At 47.2% G+C, this 21,442-nt stretch overlaps 3 protein-coding genes across 7 annotated transcripts in view; 2 read left to right on the top strand and 1 right to left on the bottom strand.

Moving 5' to 3' along the window:
- LOC122612776 (semaphorin-2A) overlaps positions 1 to 21,442 on the bottom strand; it is a 43,972-nt gene that overhangs the window by 2,290 nt on the left and 20,240 nt on the right. For 2 of the 3 annotated variants that reach the window (XR_006325645.1, XM_043786597.1), the window contains exons 3-11: positions 7,255 to 7,342; positions 5,963 to 6,014; positions 4,857 to 4,925; positions 4,458 to 4,568; positions 3,978 to 4,115; positions 3,426 to 3,558; positions 2,895 to 3,251; positions 1,546 to 1,774; positions 516 to 1,019 (exon numbers count right to left, since the gene is read on the bottom strand). Coding sequence is in view for 2 of the 3 variants with exons in the window: in XM_043786597.1 (XP_043642532.1) it covers positions 516 to 1,019; positions 1,546 to 1,774; positions 2,895 to 3,251; positions 3,426 to 3,558; positions 3,978 to 4,115; positions 4,458 to 4,568; positions 4,857 to 4,925; positions 5,963 to 6,014; positions 7,255 to 7,342 (1,681 nt within the window). In the remaining variant the exon portion in view is untranslated. The remainder of the gene's footprint in view (positions 1 to 515; positions 1,020 to 1,545; positions 1,775 to 2,894; positions 3,252 to 3,425; positions 3,559 to 3,977; positions 4,116 to 4,457; positions 4,569 to 4,856; positions 4,926 to 5,962; positions 6,015 to 7,254; positions 7,343 to 21,442) is intronic. The other variant, XM_043786598.1, reaches the window with a different exon arrangement.
- LOC122612777 (NADP-dependent malic enzyme) lies at positions 8,364 to 10,667 on the top strand. Of its 2 annotated transcripts, XM_043786599.1 has the most exons (5): positions 8,365 to 8,598; positions 8,658 to 9,857; positions 9,912 to 10,206; positions 10,271 to 10,485; positions 10,547 to 10,667. In XM_043786599.1, exons 1-4 carry the CDS (start codon positions 8,428 to 8,430, stop codon positions 10,435 to 10,437), a joined length of 1,833 nt encoding a protein of 610 aa, XP_043642534.1. In that variant the 5' UTR covers positions 8,365 to 8,427; the 3' UTR covers positions 10,438 to 10,485; positions 10,547 to 10,667. The 2 variants fall into 2 exon arrangements, with proteins under 2 accessions (XP_043642536.1, XP_043642534.1); XM_043786601.1 differs by lacking the exon at positions 10,547 to 10,667 and having other exon boundaries at positions 8,364 to 8,598; positions 9,912 to 10,222; positions 10,292 to 10,404.
- LOC122612778 (NADP-dependent malic enzyme) lies at positions 10,420 to 12,835 on the top strand. Of its 2 annotated transcripts, XM_043786603.1 has the most exons (5): positions 10,467 to 10,485; positions 10,547 to 10,672; positions 10,738 to 11,934; positions 12,002 to 12,296; positions 12,360 to 12,835. In XM_043786603.1, exons 2-5 carry the CDS (start codon positions 10,616 to 10,618, stop codon positions 12,527 to 12,529), a joined length of 1,719 nt encoding a protein of 572 aa, XP_043642538.1. In that variant the 5' UTR covers positions 10,467 to 10,485; positions 10,547 to 10,615; the 3' UTR covers positions 12,530 to 12,835. The 2 variants fall into 2 exon arrangements, with proteins under 2 accessions (XP_043642537.1, XP_043642538.1); XM_043786602.1 differs by having other exon boundaries at positions 10,420 to 10,672.

Genomic DNA, 21,442 nt, shown 5'->3' with positions numbered 1-21,442 from the left:
CTTCGACTTCGACTTCCACTTCGACTTCTACTTCTACTTCGACTGCGTCGACTATTCGGTTGGAAAGTTGAAAGTTTTTCCATTACTTGGGCACCGGCAGGAGCGTAAACGCCAAAAAGCAGACTTGGAGCGCATTTTAAAGTGTCAATTTACCGCAGCATTGGCACGGCTAAGTGAGATGAAGCGGCGTATCGCTTACACATTTTCCCCGCCGTTATTCGCTTTCAATTTTCCCAGAGATATGCGCTGCGGATAAGCGCCAATGGTGTACGGTTTCCCCCCCCAAAAAAAAAAAACATAAAACTCCAAATACAATGCTCCCCGCGCTTTAAAGTTATTTGTTTGAAACTTTCCCTATTGTTGAAACTGATGGGCTTGGTGTGGCAAGTTTGCGGGCAAGCATATCGTATCACTAAAATAGTGCATTGTTGATTTGGGTTCGGAATCAAAATAAAATAGCTAAAGAACCATATACATTTATGTGTACTATATGCTAGTTTTTTAGCAATACTCACCGTCCTTTTTCGGTGGAGTGGTGGTACCAGCGCGTCTGCTTCTTGCGCAGCACTTCCGGCATCTTGACAAAGCAGGAGAGGTGCAGGGTTTGGCCGTAGGAGGAGGTGACCTTCTTGCGCAGCACACTGGTGTCGCAGATGCCGGACGTCTCGTTGGCCACGTCCTGCAGCAGACCCAGCTGGTAGGGTCGGCAGGCATTGACGTCCTTGTCCCAGCCGCAGTACGGATCCGAGACGCAGCGGAAGCAGCTGTCGTAGCGGCGGGCACACATGGCAATGTCGATCTGCTTCACCTGGTGATCGGTGGCCACGTACAGCGATCCCGTCTTCTGGCTGAGGGTCATCTCGCGGATGGGCTCGTTGTGCGGCGAGGCCTCGAAGATGTCCACCAGGTTCGAGTGGCGCTGGCCGTAGTGCATGAACTGCACTATCTTGTAGATGTGGCCAGACGTCGTGGCCACAAAGTACACGAGGAACTCCTGGTTCAGCTTGTCGATCCGTATCCTGCGGGAAAAAAGAACGAGGCGAAAAAGAAAAAAAAGAGACAAGAATTGCAGCGTCAGTGGAAAGCGCTTAGCTGAAAACACATCCTGCGGCACTTTGTTCACAAGTTCCGGCCAAGACAAAACATTTTTCGCTGCCAGAACAACCGACAGCACACAGCCAGCCCAGGATGCTGTGCACTGAGAGAAAAACCAATGGAATTTTAACATCTGCGTTGGATGGTTAACAACAACGGTTAACAACAACGAGCTGATGCTCCGAAGTTCCTACGTCTCATGCTTCATTTTACCAAATTATTTGTAATTATTTGTGAAATTGGTTTATTTTTACTCTCAGTGCACCCATACATTGGTTGGACGAATGTCAACAAGGATACGGCACACCCGTGCTCCCAGGCTCCTGGTTCCTGGCTCCTGGCCAGACCGACAGTCAACTTTCAACTGGCAAGTGGCAACTGGCAACTTGCAACTGGCTGGTGGCTGGTGGCTGGTGACTGGCGGCGCTAATGAATACAGTTCTCACTTACTTGTCCACCACCAGCTTGGTGAGTATGACGTCCCGCTTGAAGAAGACCGGATTGCCAAATTCATGATCGACCGCCTTGTCCATTAGCGGATGTTTGCGAATGAAATTCAGCACGGAGTCCGGCAGCGTGGCGGTGTCGTTGTGGCAAGTGCCAGGACGTGGCTCCGGCACTTTGGAGTTCAGCACGGGCAGCCAGGCGCTGTTCGAGGTGGCCTGCTCCTTGAATTTGCCTGGATGGATATGGATGGAGGGTGGAGAATGGAGAATGGGGGCATCAGTACGCAGTTGAGTGCTGGAGAAGGCTGCTCTTAATTTATGTGTGTCAGTACTGCGCGCCAGCTGATTTGTGGCACTCGCACTCGTACTCGCACTCGGTAAATAAAAAATACAATTCAAGAGACGCGAACAGTGCTTTAATGTTCATGCAGCAACGCGGCAATCGGATTGTAATATTTAAAAACTTGTTCTGCCACACAAGCGAAAACAAGTTTTTTGTAAACTTTAATAGCCATAAAAACATGATGATATTATATATTAAAGATAACCCATTTACGTGTACAAAATCGAAAAGAAAACTTATTTTTCTACAGCACGTTGACATTTTCTCGTTTAATCTACCAGTGTTCCCTGTGAATATTTGCATATTATTATTTTCAGATTCCCGCAAGAGCGTTATTACGCGGCAAACATGGAATACAATTTAAGAATCACATTCTGGCCTTCGAGAGCGGCTCCATAATCGTTTGTGGCCATAATTAATTGCTGTGGCTTTCGACATTTTTTTTTATTAATTTTTTTTTATCACACTCGCCGCTGTCTGTGCAACATGGCCGCAAACTTTTCGTAATGAATTTTAAGTGTATGCCAGATTTTTTGCACCACTTTGCCCGGTGGCAGTGTCTGTGTGGCAGGATCTGTCTGCCCGATTGTCTGCCCGTCAGTCTTGGCACCGCTCCACACTTGCAGCCGGAGCCCGACTTTATGGTGTTAATGAACTTTCCGGGGCACGTTGGCTGGTGCAGAGTGTTGACTGTACTCATTACTTGGACCGGAGGTCCTGCAGTTAAAGAAATTCAACTTGAATGCGAGGCAGCTCCGGCTGTTGCCATGAAAGAAGTGGGCGGGGGTGGGCTAAGGTGGGCGAAAGTGGGCGTTGTGGCTGCCACCATCAATTCAATGCGCACCATTTAACGCTCAAATTCCAGGGAAAAGGCCTCCACCTGTGCGCGTAATTCCATCCGCATCCGTCGCCGGAGAAAAGGAATCCCCCCGAAGAATTATGGACAGTGCAATAAATCACACGAGCATCCTCCCCACCCACGCACATCTGTATGTACAGTGAATACTCACCGTCGAAGGCCGCATTGATGTCCCGGATGTCGTAGCTGCACACAGCCGATCCAATCAGACCATTCGTATTCGTTGTGAACGTGGCATAGAACTTGGTATCGTCCGTTGGCATCTTGTACACCGATTGTATCTCATTGAAGTAGAAGGGAAACTCGCTGGAGATGCTGCAGTTCATCCGCGCCTTCAGATACGTGGCCCAGTTCTGGCTGATCATGTACTTGCCACCGCGGTCGTTCTTGCACACCCGAGCCACGCGGGAGTAGACAGCCTTTCCGCAATTTATGTACTCCACGGCGTGTTCGCGGAAGAAGAAGTACACAAATTCGCCAATCTCGAAGGAGCCCACGAAGTTGGGTTCTGAAAGAGGAGCGAGGAATATGTGATTTGTTACATATTATTGGGATTGCAAGGATTGAAAGGTCATTTTGTTAGCATTCAACATGCACAGCAGAGATTTATCTCATTACAATTTGCATGTTCTTCCTGTTTTTTTGGCTGTAAGGCAATGCATGATTTATGGCCACTACTTACTGTCCAGCAGCTTGGAGTCGTACTTCACGGTTCTCTTGAAGTTGGCCTCCTTGCGTCCGTTCGTCAGGTTGTACAGGTCCGATCGGAATATGACGGAATCCGCTTTGGTGAACTCTGCATTCGTGCCCGCGTACTGCATTATGAGGGTGAGGGAAATGATATAGACATTGTTAGCAAAGGGGCAACTGTTGATAAGGCTCGAACATCACGCATACGCCCAGTAAGCCGGGGCACGCACGCACACAATTACGCCTAAAGTGTACGCACGTGCCTCCCTCTCTGAGTTCAGAGTGAACTCATGTGTGTGTGCGTTTCTGTGCCTTGTGCTCTAATTTAATTTCAGCTGCTTTATTGCCGCCTCCTTTCTCTGTTTTTGCCGTCTTTAAAATGTTCCTGCCTCGTCCCAAACACAACTTTGCCAACTTCCTTCGTTGCCGTCGTTGGGGACCCGCTTTACTTTTGTAATTTTATTACAATTGACATTTTTCTTTTTATTTGCGCCTTCCTTTATCCGTACTTTTATTCCACTTCCGCTTTTCGGGTCGAACTTACCAGGGCGGGCAGGCCGAAGGGATTTCCGTTCTCCACATAGACGGCGGTTGAGTTGTCAGCAGGATCGTAGGGACACTTGCCAATGCCCAGGCCAATGCCGGGCACGTACTGGGATCTGGGTAAATGTGTTAAGTTTGCCTGGGGGTCAAATGCGGCGGTTCACAAGCGGGGGGGTTAAAGAGAAAGAGAAAAAAGCAAACGAAAAGCGCATTAGTTGACTTTAATTTTGGTCGCCCGCTGGGCTGAAATGAACTTCAAAAACTTGACTGACATTCACAATTAGGCGCATTGATGAAGTCGCTGCGAAACCCTTTTTTCCTACATTGCGAAAAAGGGATTTTCAATGTATTCAAAGGAATTCAGTAGAGGTTTGAAATTCATTTCTTAACATTTAAAAGTTTGCTATGAAGTACGAGTTACTCGGACTTTAAAGCACTCTTTTAAAGTCGAACATTATTGCCAGCTTTTGTGTGTACTTACGTTTATTACGTAATCCTTGGGATTGTGGGCGTTGGTCCCGCAAACATATAGCTTCTGGCCATTGAAGTTCATCGGCTGGATAACCCTTATGTGATTGCGGCATTCCACCTTCTTGTCAAGCGCCAGCAAATGCAATTGCATTCGATTTGGGTTTTCGTTTCGTTTCGTTTTGTTTTGTGTAATTGTAATAAATGTTAGAAAATAATAGCCGTAAGGAAATCATATGGTGGTTTTTTGGTTTTTTTGTGGGTTTGTGGTTTTCGAAATGCAAATGGAAATAAAACGGACAGGACGGTGGCATGAGTTAAGTTCACAAATTCGTTGATATCGTTGATATAGAAAATTTTGCACATGCTTTGGAGGGATTTTAATGGCTATAGAAATCGACGGCCCACTCACCTCCCGTTTTCCCTTGGACACACAATTCAGGATATCCGATCCGGTGGGCTCCAGGATGAGGACATCGCGCTGGAAGCATGAGAAATGGCATTGGGCTTAAATTTATGTTGGCCAAGTTTATTGAAAGCGTGCTGGAATGCGTCCCCGCGAATCGAGCATGTTCAACCGAGAGCACGCGCCACAAATTTTTTGGTATACTCGCATGTCGCGTTTTCATCCCGCTTGTGTTCTGTATGTGGCTCACGTTGGACATTTGTTTATTTAATTCGATTCGTTCTTGTTTTTTTCTTTTGGCGGCAGTGGAATCGACAAGGAATCTGCTTTCGGTGTTTGTATTGCTGCAAATACTTTTGCCTAAGTGAAAGCCACAAATCAATGGCGTGGGTAGCAAAAGCCGTCGACTGACAATTTTTATGCTTGACATATAGACACAATATCCGGTGGCTCTGCGGAGGATGCACTTTCCACTTTCCACTTTTATTTCCACTTGCCCCAAGTGTCAGTCCCTTTTGGCCCCCGTATAAGGTCTAAGTGCTGCGAATCGACTTGAAATGCCACTCCCCCTTCTGCCCGCCCCTCGCCCAGCAGTCAGCACAAATAATTGCTGTTAAAAGCATTTGCTACGTCTCAGGAGGTGGCGATAGTGCACAGGGCTTGGACTCGGACTCCGACTTGGACTTGGACTGCAGCTTCCAAGGACGAAAAAAGCGGCGGAAAACGGTTGAACAAACGGTTGGACAGAGGCGGATATTGATAGTTGAAGATGGAATCATTAAAGAGCAATTGCGAGCTGTCAGTGACAAGTTGGTCACTCAGAAATGCAAAGAGTGGGTTCGAAGGCGTTTCTTTTATCTGCCATCAATGGCCCGTGAATTTATCGATTTCAATATCCAAATGTAACCAGGCTACGTATTTATAGATGTTCATTTATTGCAAAGGCCTTTATAACCAATAAACTGACTACCATTAAAGGGATATGCTTAAGTACATAACTTTGGTCTAGAGCTAAGCAACTGTGCAAGGATATAGCATATCCTATTTAAAAATACTTTATGTTTGTAGATATTTATAATGGAATACTACACTTTAGTTCGTATATTTCTTACCTCACAAATCGATTGGCTGATGTTGCGCAGATTGAGCCGAAATATGCGATCCCTGGAAGAGAAAGGGCAAATAAATGAATTAGCATGGTAAAGAGGAAAACTTTGTCATCCCCCGGCACTCGAGTTAATCCCCGAGTCGTGCCCCCTCATGCGATAAGTTAATGCCACACCAGTTGCCAGTTGGCAGTTGCCAGTTGCCAGCTGTCTGGCCCCGGGAAACTTCAGCTCATTGACATTTTTTCTGTGCCTCTGCGTCGCTCTGCGCTCTTCTGGTTTGAAAAATCGTTGTCAGCCGCACACACACCTGCTGTGCAGCGGGCTGTCGGGCCTGCCAGCGTACTTATTGCAGTCAGTGTGCCCTGATTGATTGATACGTCGAATGTGGCAATATTGCCAGCCAGACAGAACTGAACAGAACAGAACAGGGCTTTAAGCGCCGTTTTCCGGCCACTCGAAACTTTTGTGGCGCCGTGAAAAACAAAAGGAAAACGCAAAGGGGCAGCGGCGGTCTAAAGTGTGTTTTATGTAGTTACTGGCAGAGTTTTTGGTAGCTTTCCCCCGACAACTGCGAGACCATTAATCTTCATTTCCCTGCCGACTCTCTAGGAGCCCCGCACTCGCTGACGAGAGCCGCCAGCTGTGGTTGCGTGGGGTCGTCGGTGGATTGGTGGTTCGCTGGCCGGGATCGGTGCCTCTCAAGTCAAGTGGTAATTTTGGTTACTTTGTTTGCCCGCTTTTAGGCGCACCCCTGCCCCTCATTTTCCTTGGGCTTTTCCGCACTCCACCGCCCCGGCAGCCACAAAACTGTGAAAATGCGGCCGTGTTCAACTTGCCGCAGACAAATGAGCAGACGGGTGCGCTCCCTGTCAAATTGCAGAGCCCGGAACCAAGAACCCAGAACCTTCAGTCGGTGGCATTAATTCATAATTATGTATGCCGACAGTGTGGCCGAGAGCTTGCTGGAAAAATGAAATATGCAGCCCCAAATGCGTTCGGGTTGCCAAGTAGGCAGCCACATGCTGTCTCAAGCGGAACTTTCTAATTGTCTGCAACCGGAAAAGAAAGTTTTCCCCAAATGATGGCATATTTTTCCACATTAAAAGGCTCTCACTAAGCTCTAAATATTTATTACGGTCGGTTGAAAACTATTTGTATTAATAATGCATTGACTTGTTTCAAGGTAAATGACTAACAACTGAAAACCACGTGCAACTTTCCAATTCATTTTCATTGTATTCTTTCCGGCTGCTAAATATTTAATATTTTTTTTCAAAAACTGATGGTGTACTTACATGGCGCCCACATATAGCGCATTGTTGCGCTCATCCATGTAGAAAGTCTTGTAGTGCAGCGGGCCGCAGCTGAAGTCCTGCACATGTTCTGCAAAAAAGATGAGGGAGAAGAGGGTATTGAGTATACGCACCGTGTACATTGATTAACAAAAGTTGAGACAGTTAATTAAAGCCTAATGAAACTGTCAGCGGCAGTTGGGTGGGCCAAAAAAGCGAACTGAACTAATTAAACTATTATAATTTCGGCTCAACAAACACAAAGTTAATTTATGGGGGCCTGAGTAAATACAACAGAGCATAAGGACACGGCTCCCCATTCTCATCCTCCTCCTCATCTTCATTCTCGTCCATGTCCTTGCACATTTGACACTGACAGTGTCACGTACTCCAGCCAGCGATGTCACGTGCTCAAAGCCGAAGCTCGGACCCAAAAAAAAACCAAAAAAAAACAAGAAACACAAGTCGAAAAAGTTGCACCGCTGTCAATGTCATTAACAAAAGATTGAGGCATTTAGCTGAAATTTTTACGACATTAAGTTGTCAACTAATTTGGCACAATTAGTGAAACAACAAGAACACAGTGCACACAAACAAACCCAGTGAGGAACACAAACACAGAGGAACATACACAAACACAGAGAGACATACACAGACACACACACACAACAGGACAAAGGAAAGGACAGTGGGCAAGGACAACTTTTTATTTTTGGGCCAAAGCCCGAGCAAATCCTTTGATGGCCGCGCTAAGAGTCATTTGTGCTGACTTGGCCGGCTCCTTTGTCCTTTGGCCACTCGCTCTGCCCATTGACAACCCTAATGGCCGGCCAACAACAAAAGCAGTTACAAAAGTGATTTCCATAATAATGCATAATGAGTGATAGATACGGAACTGCTTGTGACCTCATGCAAATTAGCCCGGTTTCGCTTTTTTGGCACAATTTTCCCCGAAAAATCCAGGAGTTTTGTTTTGTTTTCTAAACACAAATTATTCCATTACATTTAATGGCTGTTTTATCAAGAGTATCTGTAGCGTTGAGAAGGTCATATTATCTAGATAGGTTAAACATTTTCTATTCCCATGGCTGAAAGTACCCAAAGCGGCTGTGAATCAAAAATCATTTAATTTTCTGACACTGCAGCTATTTTATTTAAATTTTTGTCGCTTTTAAGATGAGTTTCTTCAGAGTACTGAACTTTGGCATCACACGACGAACTTCGATTTCGAACACACATCAATCAAATTGCGAGTGTAGTCCCAATTTGATTAAGATTCGTCCATCTTCATCCCACGACATTATTCGGGTTCCCATTGAGGTCGTGCTCTCCGACAAGTTCAACAAGGTAACTTATGCTGAATCCCCATGAATCCCACCCAGAGTCATGACAGTAGATCTCGATAGTCCTTGGCCTTCACATTGGAGGAGCGCCAGCGTTTGTGCATCCATGGACTCATGCCGGCCTGCGTTCGCACCTACGATGAGCAGATGCTGGCCATCGAGACCAACTTCCACTCCTTCGAGTCGAATGTGGCCAGATATCGCTACTTGAGGGCACTGCGCCAGGGCTACGAGAGGATGTACTTCCAGTTCGTGTCGAAGAACGTGAACGTGGTGCTGCCCATTATCTACACGCCCACGGTGGGCTTGGCGTGCACCGTGTACGGAATGCTGTACCGCGGCATGACCGGCATCCATATCACCAAGCACGATCGAGGACACATGAAGCAGATCCTGGGCAACTGGCCGTTGGCGCGGGAGGTGAAGGCCATCTGTGTGACCGACGGCCAGCGTATCCTGGGACTGGGCGACCTGGGTGCCAATGGCATGGGCATAGCCGTGGGCAAAATGGAACTCTACACGGCCCTGGCCGGCATTCCACCGCGTATGTGCTTGCCAGTTTGCCTGGATGTGGGCACGAATAACAAGTCGCTTCACGAGGATCCCCTGTACATCGGTCTGCGGGATGAGCGTTTGCAGGGCGATGAGTACGTGGGCTTCGTGGATGAGTTCATGGAGGCTGTGGTGGCCACCTTTGGCAGTCAAACGCTCATCCACTTCGAGGACTTTGCGACACCCAATGCCTTCATGTTTCTGGACAGGTATCAGCAATGCTACTGCCATTTCAATGACGACATTCAGGGCACTGCCGCTGTGGGCTTGGCAGGATTGCTGGGCATCCAGAGGATCACCAAGAAGCCGCTGGAGGAGCACGTCATTATTTTTGCCGGAGCAGGAAGCGCTGCCACGGGAATCGCAAGTCTGCTCAAAATAGAGCTCATGTCCAGGGGTCTCTCCGAGGCTGATGCCACCAAGAACATTTATTTTTACGATCAAGACGGTGCATTGACCACATCAAGAAAGAGCATACCGGAACTGCTATGCGTGTTCGCCAAGAACATGAAGGAAACCAAGTCTCTGGAGGAGTTGGTGGAGCAGATAAAGCCCTCAATTATCATGGGTGCCACTTCAGCACCCGGACTTTTCTCAGAGAAAATAATACGCACCATGGCGGCGAATCACGAGCGTCCTGGCATCTTCGCCTTCTCCAATCCCACCAGCAAATCTGAGTGCACCGCCGAACAGGCCTACAAGTTCTCAGACGTAAGTGTTTTAATTATATGCGGAAATACCCATTTTATTTTTCACATTTCCCAGGGAAAGGCTATTTATTCGGCAGGATCTCCTTTCCCGCCCGTGGAGTTCAATGGCAAAAGACTAACTCCTGGTCAGGCCAACAACTGTTTTGCTTTCCCCGGCATGGTTTTGGGCACCATGACTGTGCTGGCCACTCGAATGCCAGACGAGATATTCCTGTTGTGCGCCCATGAGCTCGCCAAGTTCCCATCAAATGAGGTAATACAGGGTGGACGTATCTATCCCCTGGTGAAGGAGGCCAATAAGGTGGCCTATAAAATAGGCGTGGCAGCAGCCAAGTATCTGATAGAAAACGGTGAGTGACCTATAAGGTGAGTATGCCTATAATCCCTTTAAAAGAATCCTTCTAAACCCATTAGGTTATGCCAAACGCACTTTAGAGCCGGATGATGTGGAGGCGTATATCAAGAAGCATGGCTATAAGCTGAAGTATGGAAGATCGCTGCCTGAGACTTGGGCGTACCCGAAGATGAAGCCGAATCCCAGTACAGCGGGCCATGAGAAGAAACAACAAACGAAAAAGTAGGCGTGCAGGCGAACATTAAATATCATCCAAAAATTCCCAGATGAAAAGGTATCCATAAAATTTCGCAGTTACACAAATCATTTTAGCCATGGAATTCCGCCGATTGCAGCCATTGCTGCGCCTTCCATCGCGGCCTCTTCTGAGTTTTTGCAGGCAGATCAGCGTTTACGATGACGAAATGGATCAGATCATGAGGCCCAGCTGGCACGTCGTTATGAATGGAAAGTACAACAAGGTGGATAAGGATCCCTTTACCATCGAATTCCCATAACTAATGGTATTTGTATGTGTCTCCAATAGGGTCTTGCGTTCACCGTTAATGAGCGGCAACGTCTGGGCATCATGGGATTGATGCCCTGCTCCGTGCGCACCATGGATGATCAGATGAAGGCAGCCCATGCGAATTTCGACGCCAGACCCTCCGATATCGGGCGATTCACATACTTGAGTGCACTCCACAATCGACACCGGCGACTGTACTACCGGTTCATCAAGGAAAACATCGAGAGAGCGCTGCCCATTGTCTACACACCAACGGTGGGCGATGTGGTGAGCACCTATGGCCTGAACTTCCAGCAGGCCATCAGCCTGTTCATCAGCATTCACGACAAGGGCCACATTCGGGATCTAATGCACAACTGGGTGGACGAGGGCGTGAAGGCCATCTGTGTGACGGATGGCGGACGGGTCCTGGGCCTCGGGGACATGGGCGCCAATGCCATGGGCATTAGCTTGGGCAAAATGATCCTTTACACGGCCCTGGGCAGCATTCCGCCCAGCACACTGATGCCCGTCTGCCTGGACGTGGGCACCGATAATCAGGCCCTGCTGCAGGATCCCCTCTATGTGGGGGCACGCATTCCGCGGGTAACGGGACCGGAGTACGAGGAACTGGTGGATGAGTTCATGGAGTCGGCGGTCAAGTGCTTCGGACACAGCGTCTTCATCCACTTCGAGGACTTTGCCACGCCCAATGCCTTGAAGTTCTTGGACAAATACCAGCGCAAGTACTGCTGCTTCAACGATGACATCCAGGGAACGGGTGCCACTGGTCTGGCCGCGTTCATCAACGTGGAACGCATCACGGGCCGTAAACTGGAGGACACCACCTTCCTCTTCGTGGGCGCTGGCAGTGCGGCACTGGGAATCGCCAATATGCTGGCCATGGAACTGGAGGTACGCGGCCTTCCTCTGGAGGAGGCAACCAAAAACATCTACCTGATGGATCTCAATGGTGTGCTAACTCACGAGTCGCCAAATCCACCGGAGATGGGGAAAATATTTATGAAGCGCATGGAGCCCATGAAGGATCTCATGGCCGTGCTGGAGAAGTTTAAGCCATCCGTACTTGTCGGAGCCACTGGCGTGGCTGGCATTTTCAACGAAGAAGTCCTGAAAACGATGGCTAAAAATCACGAACGTCCTGCAGTTTTCCCCCTCTCGAATCCCACTTCCAACTCCGAATGCACCGCCGAACAGGCCTTCACACACACTGAGGTGAGATTGAGTATCTGGAGGGGATGTCCTTTAGTTATTTAAGACCTTTGTGTTGTATTTCCTACAGGGCCGCGTGCTCTTCGGTTCTGGATCGCCCTTTCCGCCAGTGGTCATCAATGGCAAAAGATATGTCCCCGCCCAGGCTAACAACTGTCTCACTTTTCCGGGCATCGCGCTGGCCGCCATTACGGCAAAGGCCCGATATCTGCCGAATGCCGTGTTTTCCGTGGTGTCGCACGAGCTGGCCAGGAATACGCCCCAGGAACTGCTGGACGAAGGCACCCTGTTTCCGCCCATCAAGGATGCCAACAGCGTGGCCTTCAATGTGGGCGTAGCGATGAGTCAGTATCTGTTTGACAATGGTAAGAACCAGATAGTTGTTCCCAAAAACTGCGACTAAAAAAGTGCATCCTGTGCTCTTCTAGGTCTTTCGGCTATTTACCCACAACCCGACGATGTCTGCGAGTTTGTCAAGAGTCGTCTGTATAAATTCGAGTACCGAAACTCACTGCCAACTACTTGGAAATATCCCGAGGAACCGGCAGCACCCAAGGCAAAATTCAAGCCGAGGCCCCAGAAAAAAGCCACGGAGTAAACTTGGCCGGGATTCCGTTTTTTATCGAACACTACTGACCTGCTTTTCAGCTGAGAGAGGAGGGAGCCTTGTGTGTAATTAGTTGCAGATGCAAGACTACGAGGACCCACATACACGAAGACATACACATACACATACAACCAAGTGGCACGATAAATGCCCGACATTTTAACGTTATTATTGTCCTGTCAACGGCAACGGAGAGCCGGTTGACATGCTCGTGCGCCTGTGTGTGTGTGTGTGTTTGTGTATCCAGCTGATTTGCATATAAAATAGGACGAAATGTCTGCTCACCAAAAATGTCAATCAATTTCCTTAGCCTCCTTTGCGCTCCTTTTAGACATTTTTCTCTTTTTTCGAGAGTGAGGCAAGAGAACGTGCATGCATTAAAAAGCAATTGGTGTTAAAAGAGCAGTCAGGCGGCAGTCGCACGTTGTCTGCCTGTCTATCAGTTTGGCATTGGCATGTGCCCCACCCATTCCGCCTGCTTCTCCTCCTCCTCTCTCTCTCCCTCCTCGGTTTTCCCTACGAGCGGAGAGCTTTTCCTCGGGAAACTTGCCCCTAGCCAACCGATGCAGGGAAGCCCCGGGAAAAAGTGGAAGCAACAGAAATGCGAAATCATTTCCCTCGACTGACAGCTGTCAAAATATTTGCTCTCTGTCGATGGCTGCGTGGCTTCTGCCGCTGCGTGTGTCCTTGTCCTTCTTCTCTGTAAATTTCATTTTAATATTCATTACTTCACACTTAACACTCGGCAGAGAACCCCATGTTGACCACATTCGGCTCTTAAATCGATGGCACTGCCATCGCTTGTGGGCGACGCGAAAAACTTAAGGCTAAAAAGAGATCTTGAGGCGACGGTCGGTTTCGTTACGCTTAGCCTGGCTTATGGAATTTAATTGGCCATAAAAATGTATGCGGCTTGTTGAACGTGGCAAGCTGTAGCTGTAGCTGTAGCCGTAAATCGTAAATTTCCCTCATGCTCTCATGCCAGTTTTCCGCATCGATTTACGCCCCACGATGGGGCTCTAAATTTAAATGCCAGCGGCAAAGGTTAAGGGTTTTCCCTCTTTATTTTTTTCCCCTGCCCGGGGATAAAGATTATATGATGCGTCAGCATATAAATTATAGGCCAGATAAACCAGATAAAAGGCGGCTAAACAAAGTCAGTTGAAGGAAAACTTAAGGCTTTTATGTTTTACGTTTATAAGCACGTTTAACTCGGTTATAAAATGACAAATAAATTGCGAGAGGCAGTGAATACTATTGGATATTGTGCGATTTACAGCCGAATAACAAGATAAATATTTATTTACTGACCTCAAAATATTCGCTTGGCTTTTCCCGATAAGTGCCAACCTATCTTAGTTCAATGAACGTTTTCAGTGCTTTTCTCTGCGTTTAATTGAAGGTTTTTTTGTGCGGGCTCCCCATTTGAATTGGTTTTGCCTAAGCCCCAGTGTTATCTATCTGGCCAAGTCTAAGCTCCAAATGGGTCAAAGCCGAGGCCACAAGTTGGGGGCCAAAGCTCACTTGACTGTGCTCAGTCGATAAGTAGCCCCAATAAACACAAAAGTCTACTCAGCTCGGCCTCTGTTGCTTTTCGCCGACCGCTACTTCATCTTTTTGAAGATTTTCATTTATCTGCTGGCCAAGATAAAACAGGCAGGCAGGCCAGAAATAAAAGTAAGGAAGGCAAAAAACAAAAATGAGGCAGAAAGCAGGGAAAAAAGGAAGAGAAAGCGGCACTTAAATCCATTTAAGCGAATTTTTCAAGCATTAAATTTGCGTTTACGTTACGTATACTTAACTTCCAATGGCAACGGCGAAAATGGTGGGTGGTTGGGAGGCTGGGTGGCAAGGACGCGAGTGGTGGGGATGCTGGGGCGAAGGACGCAGGACGAAAGCCTGAGCCTGGCAGCAGGTAAATGAAAAATTTGCCTCCACTTTCGTGGTGCGCGGGGTCCAAATGTATTTTGCATCATTTGTCTTAGCCAGGCCAAGGATCTCTTTTCCTATCTCTCCCACACCACTCACACACACACTCACACACAGACACAACCACACACACACAGACATACGCAGAAAACACCTGCCTTTGCATATGGTCACAGTTTTCGGTCCGACTTCTGTTTCACACTACCCATATGAAAACTGTGGTTGTATTCCCCCCTCTGCCACACACACACACACAGAATGGAGAACGTTTTGTTTGGCTGCGACATCCATTGTTGTGTTTTGCGGCCATGTAAATGCCCTGCCACGCCCACCGCCCCCGCATTGCTGCTGTTGTTATTGTGGAGCATTTTTTCTTATCTCCACTTTGCATGCCGCACACTGTTTTCCCTCCGTTGCCTTTTCTTCTTTCCAGACGAACTGAGTCAGCACTTAATTTTTATTTGATTCTGTCTCAGTTGCGTTGCCTTGCGTTGCGGTTGCTTGACTTGGCTTCACTGTACTCCACCACACTTCACTTCTTTCCACTCCACCGTAGATTCAAGCCGAGTGCCAGGCAGTGCGTAATTTTTTATGGCGTTAATTTAACAATGATTGGCTTTTCAACAGCCGAACAGGCGAACGGAAGGCGAATCTGTACTGCTTGTCAGTTGTTTTTGCTCTTCAGTCAAATGAAATATTCTTCCAATTTTCGTTGAGTAATGTCTAGCAAATGGAAAATGCCAAATTCTTTTGAGGATTGCAACATTACTAAGCAGCACTTGCAGGAATAACTAGCATCCTGCAGGACCTGCTGCAAAGGCAAAATAATCATCAGGAAGTACGTTGAATCTCGTCCGTGTGCATTAAGTAGTTTTGTGGATACGGAAATGTAAAGCTCGGGTCGTGGCCATGCATCAAGCTTATCTCGCTTCCAGCAGCAGAAGCTGTCGCACAAATCTCGAAGCCATTTGCCAATGTCCTGGCCACCGCCACCTGCATTCTGGCTACATATAAATATGTGTTCGATATTTAACAGCTTCCACTCGAATGCGCCAGCCCAGCGGCGAAGGAGACGGAGTCGGAGATCCTGGAGTCGCCGATGCAGACGAGACATATGTATGCAAAGTGAACTGCCGCCGCTGTTGGCCAGGCTTAAATTTGGCTCGGGCTCGGGCTATGGGGCAAGTTTGCTCACAGAACTCGCCCGGAGCCACGAACAAATAGCAGTCGCACTGTGCGAAAATATATATATATTTGTTTAATTTAATTATAGTAGCAACCGGACTGTCTAGAACATAAAATGCAATAAACTGATTTACATTCATTGGAATTTGCACATTGCAGCATATTTGCTTGAGCTATCAAACATATTTTTTTGTTTTCAGCCCTGCTTAATTCGCTTACCAAGTTTTTGTGTGCCTTTGTGGCAAGCAAAATAAACAATGCAATTACCACGTAAGTTCGCAGCCGCATTAATGGTAATGCACTACATGCTGCAAGTATTATAGTTTTTCGTGCGGTGTGTGCTGTAAAAACCCAATAAGGTAAACGGCAAACAGCCTGCCATGCCACTGTATGTGTGTGTTTGTGTGTGTATGGGTTGGTGTAAGCACCTGGCATTTGTGTTGAGCACGTTCGTACCTTATGTGGGATTTAGCTTAGACTTCATTTTACTGGGCTGCGCTTTTGGTTTCATTCCGTGTGTCTCTTCAGGCCCTTCTTTATGCCAGTTTATGATGGCAGAGACGTAAAAAAGCGAGAAAGAAATTGGGCACCGCGCGGAGAAAGGAGGGAGAAGAGAGAGTAAGAGAGGAGAAAGCGCGAGGCAGAAGTGTATAGTATGGTGTGCTATAGTAAAAATAAAGCCATAGACATGGCTGGCACCGGCACTTGAGTCCCCTGCAGGCTCACCAGGACTCTCCGATGTCCTGGATAGCCAGACAATGCTGTAATCTAGAAACACAAACGTGCAATTCTCTGCTCACTGCAAATGTGGTTGAGCACACACTACATACACATAATATGAATGTGTGTGTGGGTGTGGGTGTGTGTTCACTTGCACATCCTCGACACGAAATGGCGTGGGAATATATTACAAGTTGGTTTACAAGGGAAGTGTGTCAGTGGCTTCGAGAGAAGCAGGCGAAGCAAGGGAAAACCCAAGGATATACCAACTTAAAGCACTCAACGAGCTACCATTTTTAAAGCCAAATCCCAGGGATGTGCGCCGGGATGCCGAAACTGGTCAAAAATTGAGGCAACATAATTCAGCGGATGAGTTTTACGACTCCATCGGAAGCTGCATGTTGCAACTGCAGCAGCGAGAGGAAACATTAGCAAGTCTAGACACCTACGTCATGCGTCAGCAACACTGGCAAATGCGGCAGGGAAATGCTGCAAGTGCGGCAAGGAGGGGGGGAGTGCCGAAAAAACGTGCAGCAGGACCAGAAGGATATGTACTCGAACGAAAGGAGCCGGAAAACTGAGAAAACTGAGAAAACTGGGAAAAAATGAGACGTCAAGCAGACGATGAAGTCGACGTGGTCTGACAGCCCGGCAGACAGCCAGCGAACTCCCAAAAGGATCTGAGCCAAAAAGGAGCAGAGACAGGACCACGACCACGACCACCAGGAGCAGTTGAACCTCTTGGCTTGTTTAATATGCTGAAAAATACGCGTCTCGACTTACTTCTGCCCGAATTTTCACTGTCCTCCCTTTTGCCCGCGCAGCTTCCTTTCCACTTGGAATGCATTTCCGAGTTTTACATTTCCATTTCCATTTCAATGTAACGACACATGTATTTGTGGTAAAAGCTTATGGGGAACTGAGAGAGAGGAGGAGCGGGAAATGGCGAGAAAAGCTGAAGAGTGGGCGGACTAAAATTTCCGTGGAATTCATCAGGCGATCTGCGCTTTGAAGCGTTTTTAATTACAGCGCATAATTGGAATTCGATATCTAACCACGTCGGGGTCACCACCTGAAATTACACCAAATACCAGTGCTACACCCCCGCGGGGCTTGTGGTGCGAGTGTGTGTGGCAAACTTTCCAGCACTATGATAAAAATTTTCCAATTACCAATTTTCCATATTTCAAAGCGCCCGCATAAATATTTATGGCGAAAATTTATGAAAACTAAACGTGAGAGCCACACAAAGTGTGGGTGCCTGGCATTCGCATAGCTGCAAGTCACACACGTCTAAGTACACTGGAAAAAGCAATGACCTCTGTTATTTTAAGCATAACAAATGCTTATATAATATAAGTACCAATTGTTCATTTTACATATGGTATCTTATAGACCTGAGCCAAAAATGCAGTTTAAATCTAACGCAGAACTTGATTAGCTAAACCGAAATTGAAATGGTTGCTATAAAACCATTTTGTGCAGTGCTCAAATATATTTACATTAAGCTGCGAGTGCAGTGGATAAGCTTTTACTATGTACATGGAATGGGGGATAAATCTCTTGCATATTTTTTAGGTGATTTGAATTTTTTAGGGCGGGGTGGCACTAAATTCTCCCCAGCTTATCCCCGGGGCTGTGTGTCAGCGTGTTGAGCAAGCTTCCAGCTGAATATCTCTGGCAATGAATGTGGCCCAGAGAGCACTTTCCCTGCTGCCCACCAATTCCCTGCGGCCACGTGACATTGGAAAGGAAAGCCACGTTTGCATGCCGAGCCAAAGGACGCCGTGTGAGCTGAATGAGTGGAACAGAAAAAAAAATAGAAAAAAAAAAGGAATGGAAAGCGTAAAGCAACCAGAGCGGCGGCACTTTACCTTGATTTCCCCAAAGCTCAGCCCCAACCGCCCAGCAGCCCCGCCCATCACTCACCCACTCAACTACTACGCCCACTGCGCAATTGGCCGCAATTTGTTTTCAGCTGCTAAACAAGTCGGTGGATTTGGGGCTCGGGGCTTTCAACTGACGCCTTCGGTGCGTTGCAAGTGCTAATTAATCTTAGGCCAGGTACACTACTTCAGCGATATGAAGTGACTGAAAGTGACTGAAGTGAGTGCTCACACCCCCGGAGTTCGGGATACAAGACGACTACCCCTTGCCCCGATGGCCATTAATTAAATTACGCAGAGGAAAAAGTTCAAAAACACATAAATCAGTCTGAATCATTGGGGCTGTCTCTCCGCTCTCCTGTCTCTGAGTTCGTGTCCGTGTCCTTTGGGCCAGATGGCATTTTAGTGCCCTTGCGGGACTCAACATAAATATTTGTACTACTTTCCACTTCCCACTTTGCGCACCCCACTTCCCTGTGCCCATTTGCGATCGCACACGCACTGATAAACTCATTTAAATGTTAATGCAGCGTCAAAAGTTTCTCGAAACGTAGGAAATTGCATGCATTTTATTGGCCATTATGTGTAGCCCGTATTGAGACGTGGTGGTGGCTCCGCTTTGGGTGGCAGTGCACTCTGCCCCGGGTTGAAGTGCTTCCCATCTTGGTTTAATAACTGCAACATTGTTGCCTTAACCCCTGGTGTTCGTGTGGCAAGGGGACGAGGGTCTGGAGTTTTCAGAATGGGTGTGTGCCAGTCTGCATGTTAATTATGTGGCGAAAAGGAAAAACTAAACAAAAACACACGAGCTGAATTTTCCATAGGGTGGTGTGCCAATAGCGATGTGCAATGGGGGATGTGCAACGGAAATGTAGGACAGGTGAGTAATTTCGTTACAGTTAACGCATTTGTACATTTTTGTAGAATTTATATCATAACCAAACCGTTTTCTCTAACTATCTCTGCTATTGGCACTAGTGAGACCATATAAATGGTAACTTTTTCCTTATTATATGTATGTACTTTTGCGGCTTTAGAGTCTTTTGCACATAAATTTATAAACTATCCACTTACTAAGCACACGTGGAAGTTTTGCTAATTAGTTGAACGAATGCAGATGCGGTTGAAACTTCGCCCGGCAAAAGACAGAGCACCCTGCTCCACCCTTGGCAGAATGTCCTGTGGCCCACTTCATGTTATTGTTTATAACACATTTGCTCATCATAATAGGCAACATTTTCGTAAAAACATGCCAAGACAGTGGCGGCGCCATTAACCCTGTTAATGCTGCAATTATGCGGCAAGAATTATGTTCGGGGTAGCAGGTGAGCTGGCAGGTGAGGTGGCAGGTTGCTGGGGAGGTGGCAGTTACCGGGGCCGCACTGTTACAGTGGGTAACTGCCATAAATCCACAGCGCCTTGCCGAAACTTCGAGCGCCCCTAAGTGTGTGTGCGGCATAATGATAGCTGGCTGCCAGGAACATTTCCGAAAGGAGTGAGCTCATGAAGCTCTTCTGCTGGCAACACAAACACAAAGTGCCGATGGAGATGGAGTTGGAGCTGGAGATGGAGCTGGAACTGGAGCCTTAGATGGGCTCTATATACGTACAATGGCACCGAGTTGTAAGTTTAATTACCCACATAACAGAGACATGAAATCGCAGGCAGGAGGAGGAGGCAGAGTGGTTCAGCAGCTCTCGTCTAATTAGACAGACACGCTCTGACACAGTTGGTCCGCCGGCTTGATATATAGAAGTCCGATTCTCCTTTACGATCGTTTTATTGTGTTCGGCGTCCGTGCGTGCACCATAATTGCATTCGCCACACCGAACTACTACTACTACTTCTAGGGGCTATGCTGCTGCTGGTGTGCTACTGCTACCAGCTACTGCCATCATATAAATCGTAAAAATGTTGAAAAATAATCATCATAAAAGACAAACAAGAAGCCATTCGGCACGCAAGGTGAGCGTGGAGCAAGCTGGCTCCACCAGCTCTGCATCGCAGATATTATTTAAGTTTTTATGTCCTTTCTTCGGCTGGCGGGTCCTTCGTGTCCTTTGCCGGCTGAGCACATAAATCATTTGACTTGTTTGCCCTGCCCAGCACGCCCTTCTCTTCATTTACTCATTAGATTTGGGCCATTCGCACAGTGTCTCTGTCTTGCGCCCGGCTTTTTCTCGCTTTCATAACACAAAGGACATAATAATATGCTTATTTCCAGGCTACACCTTTTGTGTCAACAGTGTCCCCTGATTCGGATACTCTCCTCCTGCGTCAGCATAATTTTCTCCATTTTCCCCAGCAAAATGGAAGCAACAGCAACTGGCCTCGACGTTGATTGGCAGCTTGAATTTGGGGGTTTTTCGCCTGGTTGCCTGCTATTTTCTTAATTTTCAACACGTTTGCTTCTTTCCCTTTGAGGCATTTCTTTTTCCGGACACGCCTTTCCCTTTGCCTTTGCCTTGGCGTTTGGGGGCCCGACAAAAGAGTATCTATTTCGTGACAAAAGGCAACTTTAACTTTCCCCACTATAACTTCACTTTGGACCAAGACGACTGCTGCTACCACCTGGCAAAGGAAAAACACGGAAAAAAGTATGCTAACGCCATGCAGCACGCACATGTCGTGGAGTGTTAAGGACGCAGTGGAGTATCCTTTGAGCCTTTTTGCGTTTCGTATGCGCATAACTTTGCACCTCGACCTGCCGCCGCCAAAGTGCGTGCGACACATATTCTTACAGAGCGAAAAAATATCACATAAAAGGGTTGGCAATTCGATTTTATGGCCGAATGACGCATATCGCCAAGCGATTAAATAATAAAAGAGAATTTAAAAATATATTATATTGCTTTATACCCATAAAGATATTAAATTGAGGTGTTACGATTTTTGTTTTCATACCAATTGCTGTAATACACCAAAGCCACACATTTGGTGTACTTCTCAATTTGCTCTGTTCTTTTTCTCCCTGTTGAGCAGGACTTTAAGCATTCCCTTAAAGCAATCACACACAGCTTCCTTTGGGCCTCCATCTTCTTCTCGGAATAAGGAGGATGAATTCGGACGCATTTCTTTGACGTCGCGTGGCCTAAATTGTTTCAAATTACAGGACAGCACCTTGCTGCCCTAATCCGCAACTGTGCCCCGTGTATGTGTATGTGTATCTCTGCTTGTATGTGTG

The sequence above is a fragment of the Drosophila teissieri genome, chromosome 2R (assembly GCF_016746235.2).
Source record: "Drosophila teissieri strain GT53w chromosome 2R, Prin_Dtei_1.1, whole genome shotgun sequence".
Taxonomy (NCBI): domain Eukaryota; kingdom Metazoa; phylum Arthropoda; class Insecta; order Diptera; family Drosophilidae; genus Drosophila; species Drosophila teissieri.
This window is presented reverse-complemented; position numbering and strand designations above follow the sequence as displayed.